The sequence below is a fragment of the Simochromis diagramma genome, unplaced genomic scaffold, assembly GCF_900408965.1.
Source record: "Simochromis diagramma unplaced genomic scaffold, fSimDia1.1 OVJJ01000487.1, whole genome shotgun sequence".
Taxonomy (NCBI): Eukaryota; Metazoa; Chordata; class Actinopteri; order Cichliformes; family Cichlidae; genus Simochromis; species Simochromis diagramma.
In genome coordinates this window covers 2,687,495-2,700,335 of record NW_024387305.1, presented here as the reverse complement: position 1 = coordinate 2,700,335, position 12,841 = coordinate 2,687,495, and the positions used below count along the sequence as shown (strand labels likewise).

The 12,841-nt window shown below is 40.2% G+C and overlaps 1 protein-coding gene and 1 long non-coding RNA gene across 2 annotated transcripts; one reads left to right on the top strand and one right to left on the bottom strand.

Moving 5' to 3' along the window:
• Window positions 1–3,076: 3,076 nt before the first annotated feature.
• On the top strand, window positions 3,077–9,866 carry pi4k2a (phosphatidylinositol 4-kinase type 2 alpha). Its single transcript, XM_040004750.1, has 9 exons — window positions 3,077–3,610; window positions 5,419–5,619; window positions 5,707–5,838; window positions 6,225–6,378; window positions 6,524–6,585; window positions 7,823–7,922; window positions 8,161–8,294; window positions 8,402–8,461; window positions 8,590–9,866. Exons 1-9 carry the CDS (start codon window positions 3,272–3,274, stop codon window positions 8,749–8,751), a joined length of 1,344 nt encoding a protein of 447 aa, XP_039860684.1. The 5' UTR covers window positions 3,077–3,271; the 3' UTR covers window positions 8,752–9,866.
• Window positions 9,867–10,819: 953 nt separating this feature from the next.
• On the bottom strand, window positions 10,820–11,556 carry LOC120716758. Its single transcript, XR_005692038.1, has 2 exons — window positions 11,357–11,556; window positions 10,820–10,950 (listed from the first exon to the last, which is right to left on the bottom strand). It is a non-coding gene; the product is annotated as an uncharacterized LOC120716758 (long non-coding RNA).
• Between the last annotated feature and the right edge of the window lie 1,285 nt (window positions 11,557–12,841).

Below are 12,841 nucleotides of genomic sequence, written 5' to 3'. Positions count from 1 at the left end.
GGAAAGAGAAGAGAGCAGAGGGAGACACATGGGAGAGAGACGAAGTTTCAAACTTGTTACTGCTGATTAAATCCAGTTACTGGTTATTGGATTTATACACTACTCTGTAGTGGTGTATAAATACACGGAGAGCGAAAGATTGATCATATTTAAGATAGAACCATTAGTCAATGGTAGCATCTGTGAAACATGATCCAAACATAAGACTGTGCCATAATCTCAAAGCTAGTCTACATAGTTTCTATTGCCACTGTCAAAAATGCGATAATCGGTTACTTTCATAATTCTTTAGGTCACTGTAGACAATTTACTTAAATGCATTATGTTCAAAGATGTTATAGATATTTGTGCACTTTATTAACATGAAGGAGACAATTTTAGAAACACCACTAAAGCACCACTAGTATCATATTAATAATAAACACTATAGCCTCATCACATATTTAGACACATATAGATTACCAGTAAAAGTAAAAAATGACAGCAGAACTACTGTGTAAAATCTAAAACACCTGTTGGGTTATAAAAATCAATCACTGATACAAAAGGTGAGTCAGTTTTGTCACCTTTTTTTTTCTCTTTTAACTCCCAGACTCCCATTTGACAAATAAATGATTTATATGTGATTACATGATTTATTATTTATCATTAATATTTTAAACTTAATATAAAATCGTTTTAAACTGAGTATATTTAAATAAGGAATCCTTCATGGTTAGAAACCCTGAGATGTGAGTTGGGTTTTCCTGTTACTCATTGGAATTTTCAGACATTCATCACACTGAGACGTCGTAGTCGTGTGATGAGTATGCACTTAGCGTACCCGCATTTAAACCACACTTTGTTGTCTTCAAAATGTTCAGTGTGACTCTAAATTCAGAAAGGTTCAGATTTTAACACCCCCTACTCAAGATATTAAGCCTTCTTCTTATGATAGATAGCATCCATTCTAACAACAGGAGCAAAGGGTGAGAAGTGGCAAATGAGTGCACATATACCAGCAGATTCACATCACTTTTAATGGAAACTATAATACCATCTACAGGTAAAGGGACACACAGTGGACATCCCCCACCGAAAATTTAGAGCATATATATTTGTCTTTTCCAATAAAGCACGGAGAAGGCATCTCCCTGTCACCCCTGTAGGGGGTGCTATGTGTCTTTTTCTCAAGCCTCTTAGCCTGAGAGTTTGAAGGCTGTGTTGTATCTCAGCAGTTCTGAGACAGGACAGAGACCTCTGATAGAATCTGTTAGAGCCGCTCTTCCAGCTTGGAGTTTGTTCCAAATGCCTTTATTCTATTCTATCACTAGAACCACTTTGGACTTCCACGTCTGTTCCAGTTTTCCTTTAGCCCATGGTGCTTCTTTCTTTTCTTGTGCTCCTTTTTCTTGATGTTACTTTCAACCGAGATTGCCACATCTGTCACAGCTGCAGTCTTCTGTTCCTTGTCAACCATCACTATGTGTGGTTGGTTGACCAGCAGCTGTTTATTTGTCTGGAACTTGAAGTCCTACAGTACCTTAGCGCTGGTGTCCCCAACCACCTTCAGTGTCATCTCCCATCAGGAGTTGAAGACTTCTAATTCACATGTTTCACACATTTTCCTGTACACTATCCGTCTCAGTGTATACCATCTCAGCTTGCACATTACATCGTGCTATATGCTGTTGGATAGTCTCCAGGGCACCTTTGCACAGGCTATAACTTGGGTCTTCTTGGCTGTGGTAGACTCCTGCTTCCATGGATCTTGGTTCTGATGATGGCATGATCAGACCCTCTGTGCTGTCCTTTAAGTCAGCCTTTAAGCCACTGGTAGGATTTCATGATGTTACCAACTTCCTCTATCTGTCCATGGTACATCCCACAAAGAGGTTGGTCATCCATGATAGTTCCTCATCACCATTTATCATCCGCTGCCTAAGGCATTCTGATGTTATATGACTCAACAAGGACTGAGAACACTCCTACACACATGTTCTCAGTATAGATATGATGGCTAACCAACCAGACAGAGTAGCGGTGGCACAGTGATAAATGTAGCTATACCAAAGGAATCCCAGATCTTAGTCCAGGAAGGTGCAGTCCTAGGAAAAGCAAAGATACTGCACGGGACCCTCAAAGACCACCTGCAGGGTGAATGGGGAATCTGTGTTTGTGCATGCATGTATAATTGACTGGGGACAGGGCATTCTTGATTTTAGTTTTTTTAATATACCACAAGTATGAAAATAATTTATTTTATCATCGATGGGAACAGGAAACATATCTACATGTAAGCTAGGTACGTCAGCCCGATGTCACCCAGAAATGTCTCTAAGTGTAAACCAGAAAAAAATACAAAATAATGATGATGATGCTTTGTATAGCTGAATCCTTAATTGCAAGAGGTTGCACAGCATATGGAACTGTATATTCTCATTTGAAACAGATTTTTCCTCCGGATGCCCTGCCATCGGGTCTTCTGTGTGTTAGGTGAAGATGTTAACGAACTCTAGACAAACAAGACAGTAAATCATACATGTGCATGATAGTATAAAATAAAAAGAATTAAGAATAAATTGTTTAAAAAATAGTTTTAAAAATTCCATAGAGTCTAGTTTTGTTATATTTCAGTATCTTGAACTGTGACCCATTGCCTGATTGTTAAATGTTTTTTTTTTACATTTAAAAATATCACCAGAAATCATTAGAAATGACACGTCCAATTCCAACTTTCCATGACTCAACTTCAGTTTCCATAATTATATTATGACACTGATTTATCTAATTCTCTTAATTAAATTGAAAGCGCTTTCATGCAGTACTTGAATCTAAATATAAGTCCTTCTTTTTTATCAGCCTGGCAGAATTTACCGACATCTACAAGTAAAACTGTTATAACCCAGTCTGATAACATCCTAAAAAGGCCCCGTGATAAAAACACAGGACGTGTTTATCAAAGGCTTTTTTTGTGGGGTTAATTGATTGGGTTAACTTTTCTCTCACGTGCTTTCCGTGGGCGGAACTATTCTGTCCAATCACTATAACAGATTAGCTTGCTGAAGTGGCTATTTGCACGCTGATTGGTTACAGATCAAAACACTTCACGGGTCCCGCCTCTTCCCGGAAGCTGACGGTCATCTGATTTTTTTCCCTTTTTTCTTGTTCCTTGTTAGCAAGCGTCAGTGCTAGCTAACAAAACATCGATTCCACTTTCTTTTCGGTCTTCTATTTCCTCTCTGCATCCATTATTAGGAGTTAAAGGAACTTCTCGTCTACCTCCCAAGTCATGGACGAGACGAGTCCGCTTGTCTCTCCGCTCCGGGACTCGGGTGATTTCACCTACTGCCCCACGGAGCCCACCAGCCCCCGGGGCGCGTTTGGAAGCACGCCGGGCTCCGTGGTGCGCATCACGGCCGGCAGTCCGGGGCGCAATCGAGAGAGACAGCCGCTTCTGGATCGAGACCGTGGAAACACGCCACGGGAGGCGCACAGGAATGAATTCCCAGAAGATCCCGAGTTCAGGGAGATCATCCGAAAGGCCGAACGAGCTATAGAGGAGGGGATCTACCCCGAGAGGATCTATCAGGGTTCCAGTGGGAGCTATTTTGTCAAAGATTCACAGGGGGTAAGAAGACTTGCTAACTTAAATCTGCCTCTTAACTGACCGGTCATTTGAGGGATTTGTGAAACCCGCGAGGTTGTTGGTGTTGTCTGAAAACACTTAAGGGTGTTTTGAGAAGTGTTACTTGGTCCCAAGAAAGGCCTCGTGATGACTTTGCAGATACACTGTAAGTCTAGATAAACTAATTATCATCCAATCGAATAGCCAGATACTGAAGAGAATTGGAGGTTGGTATATGAATAATACAATGCAACAGAGAAAGTTTAAATAAAACATAGCCCGAGATTCCATAAGAGGGGCTTTAGGGTTTTTTCCTTCCTTCTCAGCTCAGGTTTTCTTCTCAGATATTTATTTTCTCTAAGTACTTTACCTCTATTTCACCTCCACTACCAATTTGTAATCACCTAATGTGCTGTGAGAGAAGGGTGAGGTGTCCACAGGAAACCCAGGCACAGTGACAACATGCGAACATGCAACCCCAGCTGAAGTTGGAACTTTGAATTGGTAACCAGTGCACCACTGTCCGTGCCAGTGTAGACTTAGTTCTGACTTAATTACTCATAATCACAGATGCCAGTGGTTCCAACACTAGGTCCAGTAATGCCAGGACTCTTTATGCACCAAATCAGTGAAAAATAGGGTTAATTAAAAAACACACACAGACACAACCCAAATGGACCTGGGGTATTCTTTTTATTTTACTGGCCACACTGATGCTGTTTTTTAGCTTATGCATTGCACATCAGCGCACCCTAAATAAGACACACACTGCAGGCCGCTTCCAACAAATATATCTGTCTTCAACCAAAATTATGAATGTTATATACCAATTGCAAAACTCCTATAACAAATTACTTGCTTTCTTCTAAAATGCTTTCATCACCATTGTTACTGTAAGTGTGTTGACACATGTTCATTATCTACATCCCAGCTAGTGTAAGTAATCTGTTAGCGACTCTGTATCTGACTAGCTGTCCCGGTGACAGCAACACATATTCAAATAACATACATGATTTTTAGGCTTCTTTTTTTCAGATGTTACTCTAAAGTTTCATGATTGGAGCCAGCTTGAGCAGCTCACTGAAACCTTCCTCCCAGTTTTTCCCAGTGTGTTAAGTTGTTTAAGAAAAGAGAAGTGTGCCTCAAGGCATCTGAGATGGATCCACACAAATGCATTTTCCGGCTAATCACACCAGCTTTATTGTGCTGCTTTCTTCGGCTTGTTAAGGCTGAATGTGTGAGGTTTTTATCCAGTGACCTGCTGCTCCCATTCACCTCCCATTCTCCACCTCTCCAGTTTCCTTAGTCACTACCGTGATTAGTAGTCATGTGCTTGCTCCCTGTGAGGATATAACTCTTCAGTGACCAAGGTTTATGTTGTAATTGCCGCATGAGATGCACTATACGCACCATGTAATGTAACATGTGACTTCTATAAAGAATTATAACCACCATACCAAAAATCTGCCTTTTGCCTATCCTGTGAAACTGTCATCCTGTGTAGCTTTTAAAAGAAGTTTAAAGGTTCTAGTTTCATTTCAGCCATAATATGGTTTCAGTATACAATTTCAGTTCATGTTGTTAATGGCTTTTATTATTTAAACTACAGGATAATTCTGCTTCCTGTTATTCTCTATTCTGTGTTGGTGTCAGATTTAAAAAACAAAACAAAAAAGAAACACATTGTTTTTGAATTTTACTGTTTGTCTCATACATATATTTAAACCTGCCCTTTTTACTCGATCTTCTCTGCATGGGCCACTTTATCTGCAATTTATTTTATTTTTCTTCCATTCTGTCTCCCTTTGCAGAAGATAATTGGTGTGTTCAAACCTAAAAATGAAGAGCCCTATGGGCAGCTGAATCCCAAGTGGACCAAGTGGCTCCAGAAACTGTGTTGTCCGTGCTGTTTTGGCCGTGACTGTTTGGTCCTGAACCAGGGCTACCTCTCAGAAGCTGGGGCCAGTCTGGTTGATCAGAAACTGGAGCTCAATATTGTTCCCAGGACCAAGGTATAAACTCTCAGGGCAGTGTCTTCACATTACAAAGGTCAGTTAAGAAAAAATTTCCCTCTTTTTAATCAGAATTTCTACTTTTAGGTGGTGTATTTGGCAAGTGAAACATTCAACTATAGTGCCATAGACAGGGTCAAGTCTCGAGGAAAAAGGCTAGCTTTGGAGAAGGTGCCTAAAGTGGGCCAGCGCTTTCACAGGATTGGACTGCCACCCAAGGTAATCTGGTACATTGGTTTTATGCAAGTCATTTTATTCAGTTATTAATTTCTTTATTATTCTACAAATATTCTTAAATGTATTCTTACATTTCTATGAAATGTTCAGTTTCTCTCATCAAGAGATTTAAGCTTGTTTCTCATGAAATAATCATGTTCATCATTATTGATTAGCTTATAAAATCAAATGCCGTTTTAGCTATAGTGGACACAATATCTATGTTTGGTCATCAACCCACATAAATATTAAAAAAAACCTCCCAGGGATAAAATGCCATTTTAGGTCATTTCAGATGAAGAGTTGTAGGCTTTTTAACTTTCTTGGGAAAATGATTTCGAAATCTATCAGAAAATCTATAATTTGCAGTACTTTTTCTGCTTCAACAGGTCGGTTCTTTTCAGCTCTTTGTTGAGGGATACAAGGATGCAGATTTCTGGCTGCGAAGGTTTGAAGCAGAGCCTTTGCCCGAAAACACCAACCGGCAGCTCCAGCTGCAGTTTGAGCGGCTCGTAGTCCTCGATTATATTATCAGGAATACAGGTACGTACTCACAACCGTAAGTAAACGAAGCAGAGTGAACTCATTTATCACTGTTGAAAACATTTATTGTGCTCATTGCAGAGCGTGTAGTGCTGTTTTGGTTAGGATTGAGTTTATCTGAATTTGAATATTTTTTGCATCCCAGACCGGGGAAATGACAACTGGTTGCTGAAGTACGACTATCCCATGGACACTGTTGGAAACCGGGTGAGAAACACACACACGAAAGCTTAAGTGCAAATACATTTAGAGTTGTAATATTAATTTTCAGAAATGCTAATTAAAATATAACTGTCAGGAAAAGCACAGGTAGCGATTTACATTTTTCCTGTAGGCAAAACATGTTTCCCACACAAACATCAACCAACCAGCTGATCTGAGCATCTTTTTATTCTTTTTATAAAATAAAAGACAATAAACTACTGCTCAGTCTAAACTACAGTGAGGCTGAGAACATGAATGTAGTAGTACAGGATGTGGTCTTAGTATTGTTTCATGTTGTAGCATGCAGATGGAGAAAGGCAGATGTCTCTTAAAGTGCTGTTTGATTATTGCAGTTGGATGCTACAACATTGTTGTAGTCAGGCAGACTTGCTGCTAACCTAAAAACAATATTATTTTTTAACTGCAGTTTCATTATCTTAGTAAGGACACATAAATAACTACACATAACAGATTTTATGGAAATCTGTCTATGTTTCATGTATCTGAAAGGAAATAAAAATTATCGATGTTGATATAGATTACCGATATATCCGATTTTTAAATCACCAAAAATCAGTATCGGTATTAGCAGATGAGCTAGCATTAGCTTACATTAGCAAGAAAAAAGACGTCTCACTTTTGAGCAACAAAATCAAGTGAAGGTCCCTCAGTGAATCAACCCTGTTAGAATTAAATGAGAATCTGTTCATATATTTGCAATAAAAAAATGAATCGTTAACATATGAAGAATGAGAGTGGCATGCTGTTGCCTCACAGTAATAAGGTCCTGGGTTCCAAACCATTAACCAGCTGTGGACCAGCCTGTTTATTGTCCCCGTGCCTGCTTTAATCTTCTTGGGTTCTCTGGCTACGGTCCAAAGATGTTTATGTCAGGTTAAGTGGTTATCCTAAATCAGCCGTAGGTGTTAATGCAACAGTCAGTGGTTGCCCCTCTCTTTTAGCCCTGCAATAGACTGGCGATGCATTCGGGCTGTACTTTGCCTTGTGCCCAGTGACAGCTGGAAGAGTTACAACCCATGTCTCAACAGTGAATTAGATAAGTGGATGAAAATGGATGGATGGATACGTGAAAAATGCTAAACATTGCAATTTTAATATTGTTAATATTTTTTTTTGTTATTGTTTTTGCTCATTCTGCATTGTGAAGGCCAAATGCTTTCTCCCGAAAAGGTCAGTAGTTAAATATGTATTTGTTATATTTATGTTTTTATCTGTCCAGGACACAGACTGGGTGGTAGTAAAGGATCCTATCATCAAGTTGGCAGCCATAGACAACGGCCTAGCATTCCCCCTGAAACACCCTGACTCCTGGAGAGCTTGTAAGCACCGTTTAAACCACTCATTGTTCAACTCAAGAACATTATTCTTCCCTTGAGAAAAAGAAAGAGCTTTTTATTTTTCCTTTTTATAAGTACGTACATTTTATATACATTGACTGTATCTTTGCTTGTTTCATTAGGTTTTAATTAATTTTCTATTCATTTTGATTTCACAAATAATTGCTGAGCTCTTTACAAGCAATATATTCAATTAGAATGTTTCCTTGTCCAATCACAGACCCTTTTTATTGGGCGTGGCTTCCCCAGGCCAAAGTTCCTTTCTCTCAGGAAATCAGAGAGATAGTGCTTCCTAAACTCAGTGACCCAAATTTCATCAAAGACCTAGAAGAGGACCTCTATGAACTCTTTAAGGCAAGTCATCATTAATTTTTGTGGCATAGACTGATGTAAGTGAGAGAAGTTTGAAGTGAAAACAAGGATGGCTATGGTATATACATGTTATCTACTGTGTCTCACAGAAAGATCCTGGTTTTGACAGAGGACAGTTTCACAGACAAGTAGCTGTTATGAGGGGACAGGTGAGTTGTCTTTTCTGAAATTGTCTGTCTAGACAGCAAAACCTAATGGTGAGGACAAAAAGTGGGAAATGATTCTTAATATATGTATGAGTTTAAGATGTGACAAACCTCTCAATTTGCATCCCAAGATCTTGAACCTGTGCCAAGCCCTGAAAGATGGTAAAACACCCCTCCAGTTGGTCCAGATGCCTCCAGTAATTGTTGAAACAGCCAGAGCTCCTCAGAGAGCAAACAGTGAGTCTTACACTCAGAGTTTCCAGAGCAGGAGACCCTTCTTCACCTGGTGGTAGAAAAGAAGCAGAAGAAGAGAAACAACAAGGAGCTGGAGCGAGAAAAGCAATGGAGAACATTAGTGTTTGGATGAAGGACACTACAGAACCTGAGGGCACAGGTTTTAATTTTTTTTTTTTTTCCTTGAAATGGAATTAGTCCTCACATCTCCCATCCTTTCCTTATGGATAATTCAGTAGCAGAGTGTGAGTTGGTGAATGTTAAGAAGAGGCCAAAAGAGGAAGAATTTCATAACGTATCTTCCCTGTTTTACTTATGTGCCTTTTGTGGAGGTCAGCTTAAAAACTGATGATGTGATGAAGATTTTGTACCTTCTTGTGAAAGATTTCAGTGAGGTGACTGTTCTGTTGGACTCCTGGGTGCACACAATGTTTGTTCACGCACACGCACACTTGTCAGAAGCCTCTCATGTTGTTGTTGTTTTTTTTTTTTTTATGGGAAGTGTTGAAGTCCATGTTTTGTTTTGTTTGCTTTTTCCCATATCTCTCATCCTTCAATATCCACATGCATATTCCCTCCCACAAAGTTCAAAACCCTGGGTTGGTGAAAGCAGTTGTGCCACTAAATCGTTATTTTATTTTACTTTATTTTTTAACAAATAAGAGAAGTGTTCATTGTGACCAAGTATGACAGATTCAGGAAACAGGCACTCAGTGGTGTGCATGCCTTTACACAATGAACATCGACCATGTGAACTGGTTTCACACGGTTCCTCCTAAGATCAGGATCTGCAAGTCATCTTGGTTGATGTAGAAAAGCTGAGGTACTTTTGGTTTAAGAACTTAACTGTTTGTTAAGTTAAAGTAAGTGTGAGTTTGAGTGGCTCGTCTAATGCGTCTACTCCCTCTGAGAAGTTGAGTCTTTGGTGAAGAAAACAAAATTACTGCATCTGCAACTAAACAAAGGGGAGTGGTGGTTGCTCGTCCATCAGCTCCTTTTGTTTTGGACTCTTGGTTAGAGTTGATTTTCTGTCTCCAAGGTGGACCTAAGTAAACAAAGAAGTAACTTTCTGCTGTACTGAACTGACATGAAATGTAATGTGGCAATGCACTGTATAATTTGTATGTAATATTTAATGACAGATTATAATTAAAACATATTCCATTAATACAGACGATTTGTGCGTTTGTGACTGTTGATTAGAATTGATTTTATTACAATAGAAAAGAATAGAACAGCCCTTTATTGTCATTGTACATGTACAATCAAAAAATAAGAAGTGCAAGAATAATTTGCTCGGGGGAGCTGGCCCCAGGGAGGGGTCACTTGCCCCTCCCTTCCTTCCCTCCCCATCTCCAGCTGCCTCCCTCTTCCCGCTCCACCACAACCACCCACACATGCAGGGCCTTGGAGTAGGGGTGTGTCACCAGGGTGCAGAGGAGGCTACCCCCCCCCCCCTCTGTCCCCTTCTGGCTGCCTCTGCCTCAATTTTATCCCACAACTTAGACATTCACATTACTCACACTCTCATTACACATACATATAGGATCTTGGGGGTGGGCACGATGCACGGAATCCAAATTACCATCAGGGTGTACACCTCACCCCTGGCGTCGTTGCCCACCTCTCAATTAGTTAGTGAAAATAAAATAAACAATAAAAGGTGAATCAAATGGACCATTATGGCAAGGCTGGGATGGTCAATTTGGTAAAGTAAATCCGTTGGGCATCTTTCTTTGCCTTTAGACAATAATTCTGATGGCAAAAGAGCCAAACGGGACAGGCGCCAAAAAAAAAAAAAAAAAAAAAAATAATAATAATTTGCTCATGTTCAAGCAGAACTAAAGTTTGTTAGTTTTTCAAAACTATACTTTCAGTTTATGGCTTTTTTTTTTTTTTAATGGATAGAAAATTTTTTTTAATCATGACTGAGTCATGAACAAATAATAAACTTTATTATTCTGTTGGATTTGCACTGAATTTTTTAACTGAACAACCTTTAACACCAGACTAGCACACTTTAATCTGACAACAGTTATTCATGCGTGTAATGTATGTTTGCACTGATTGCCGATCACGCTTCAACTGAGTCGTCCTCGGTCAGAAGGAATGGTACTCCACAGTGAGGTAGTTCAAATAACTTTACTAAGGAGGTGGCAGATGACATCAACAGGATGTACAGCGTTGGTAGGGAGGCATTACAGTATTCACATGCAGGTAAAGGGGGTGTGAGTGTGTATATGGGTGTGTGTGGTCATCTGTAAACAGAAAAACAAACATTTGTATTAACCACTATGGATAGCAGTGTACCCCTTCTACAGTACTGTGGGTTTCCAGCGTAACGTTATACAATCTGCCATAACCTCATGGCCACTAGATGGCACCCTAAGACCATAAATGAATTTCTGGCTCATATATACATTGGCAAACCAGACCTCTGCAGATTACAACGCTTCAGAGAATAAACATAGTAAATAGTTACATCCACCTACAACCACAATGCTTGACAGTAAGTCATATATGGAATGAAATATGGGCTGAACACAAGCCTGCCTGTAGTAGGTCAAAAAACGTATCTTAGCGATAGCAACGGGACTAGCTTCTTACGTAGCAAATTACACAGATAAAGTCAAACAAGCATCACTCTCATCTTACAATACTCACATAGTAAGCACGCACACAGTATTAACTCACACAGGAATGCAAGTAAATACGTTATCCTCCGACACACCTCTCATCTGTGCAGAACTGCGCTGGACACGTTCCCAACCGGAAGTACAGATACCGAGGTGCATCATGGGTAACGTAGTATAAACAGTTACAATGAACAAGCGGACTTTTAACAATGCGTATCGAGTTGCATGGAGAGGGAACCACAGGCAGCACTTTTGAAGTCTATTTTGCATTTTGGCCTTGTCTTTAAAATTGTTCCACCCTTAATTAAGACTCAGTGCTATGCTCAGTATCCTTTTCTGTTGACAGTTGATATAAAATCAGGACCACTTCACTGTTGAACTGCTTGTTAATGCAAATAACTAATTAGCCAATCGCATGCAAGCGGAGGACCAAAGCGGAGATGGATGGACCAAATCAAGGACGACGTGAAGAAGATCGAAGCCGATCTGACCGACGCCCTTGACCGACCCAAGTGGAGACGACTTTGCAGAAAAGCGGACCCTGCAACCGAGCGGGAAAAACGCTAGGAGGAAGAAGAGCCAATCGCATGCAAGCAACTCATTGTGCATGTAAACATGGAACAGACGACCTGCTGAAGTCCAAACTGAGCATCAGAATGGGGGATAAAGGTTATTTTAAGTAATTTTGAACGTGGCATGGTTGTTGGTGCCAGATTTTTTTCCCCCCACACAATCATCTGGGTTTACAGAGCATGGCAGTGAGCGGCATTTCTCTGGGCGAAAATGCCTTGCTGGTGCCAGAGGTCAGGGGAGAATGGCCAGACTGCTGACTGCTGAATCTTGAAGCCGATGGGCTATAGCAGCAGAAGACCGAACCACATGCCACTGCTTTAAAGAAGAGGAAACTGAGAGAGACAGGAGAAAATTGGAAAAATATTGCCTGGTTTGATGAGTCGCTTTTTCTGATGCAACATTTGGATAGTGGGGTCAGAATTTGGTGACTCAAACTTGGTGGTGTAATGGAGTGGGGGATCAGCCTACCTGAGTAGTGTACCCATCTTCTGTTGGCTGCTTCCAGCAAGACAACATCCCATGTAATGGAGTTAAGATAATCTCAAACAGGTTTATTGAACATGCCAATGAATTCACTGTACTCTAATATCCTCCATGGTCACCAGTTCTCCAACAAGCAACCTCTGCATTGCAGTAGAATGGAAAATTCACATTATGAATGTGCATGTAAAGCCACAGCAACTGTGTGATGCTATCATGTCAATACTGACCAAAATCTCTGAGGAATATTTCCAGCACCTTGTTGAATCTATTTCACGAAGAATTAAAGCAGTTCTGTAATCAGGTTCCAACCCTGGTGTGCATCATGGGTTTGTCACACGTAGTGACAAACCCATAGTAACCACCCAACTTTCTTCAGCTTGTTGATTTATTCATTGTTTTCACTGCCAGTTTTAATGATTTGGTTCATTCTCCTTTGTCCCCTTATTCTCTGGGTTAG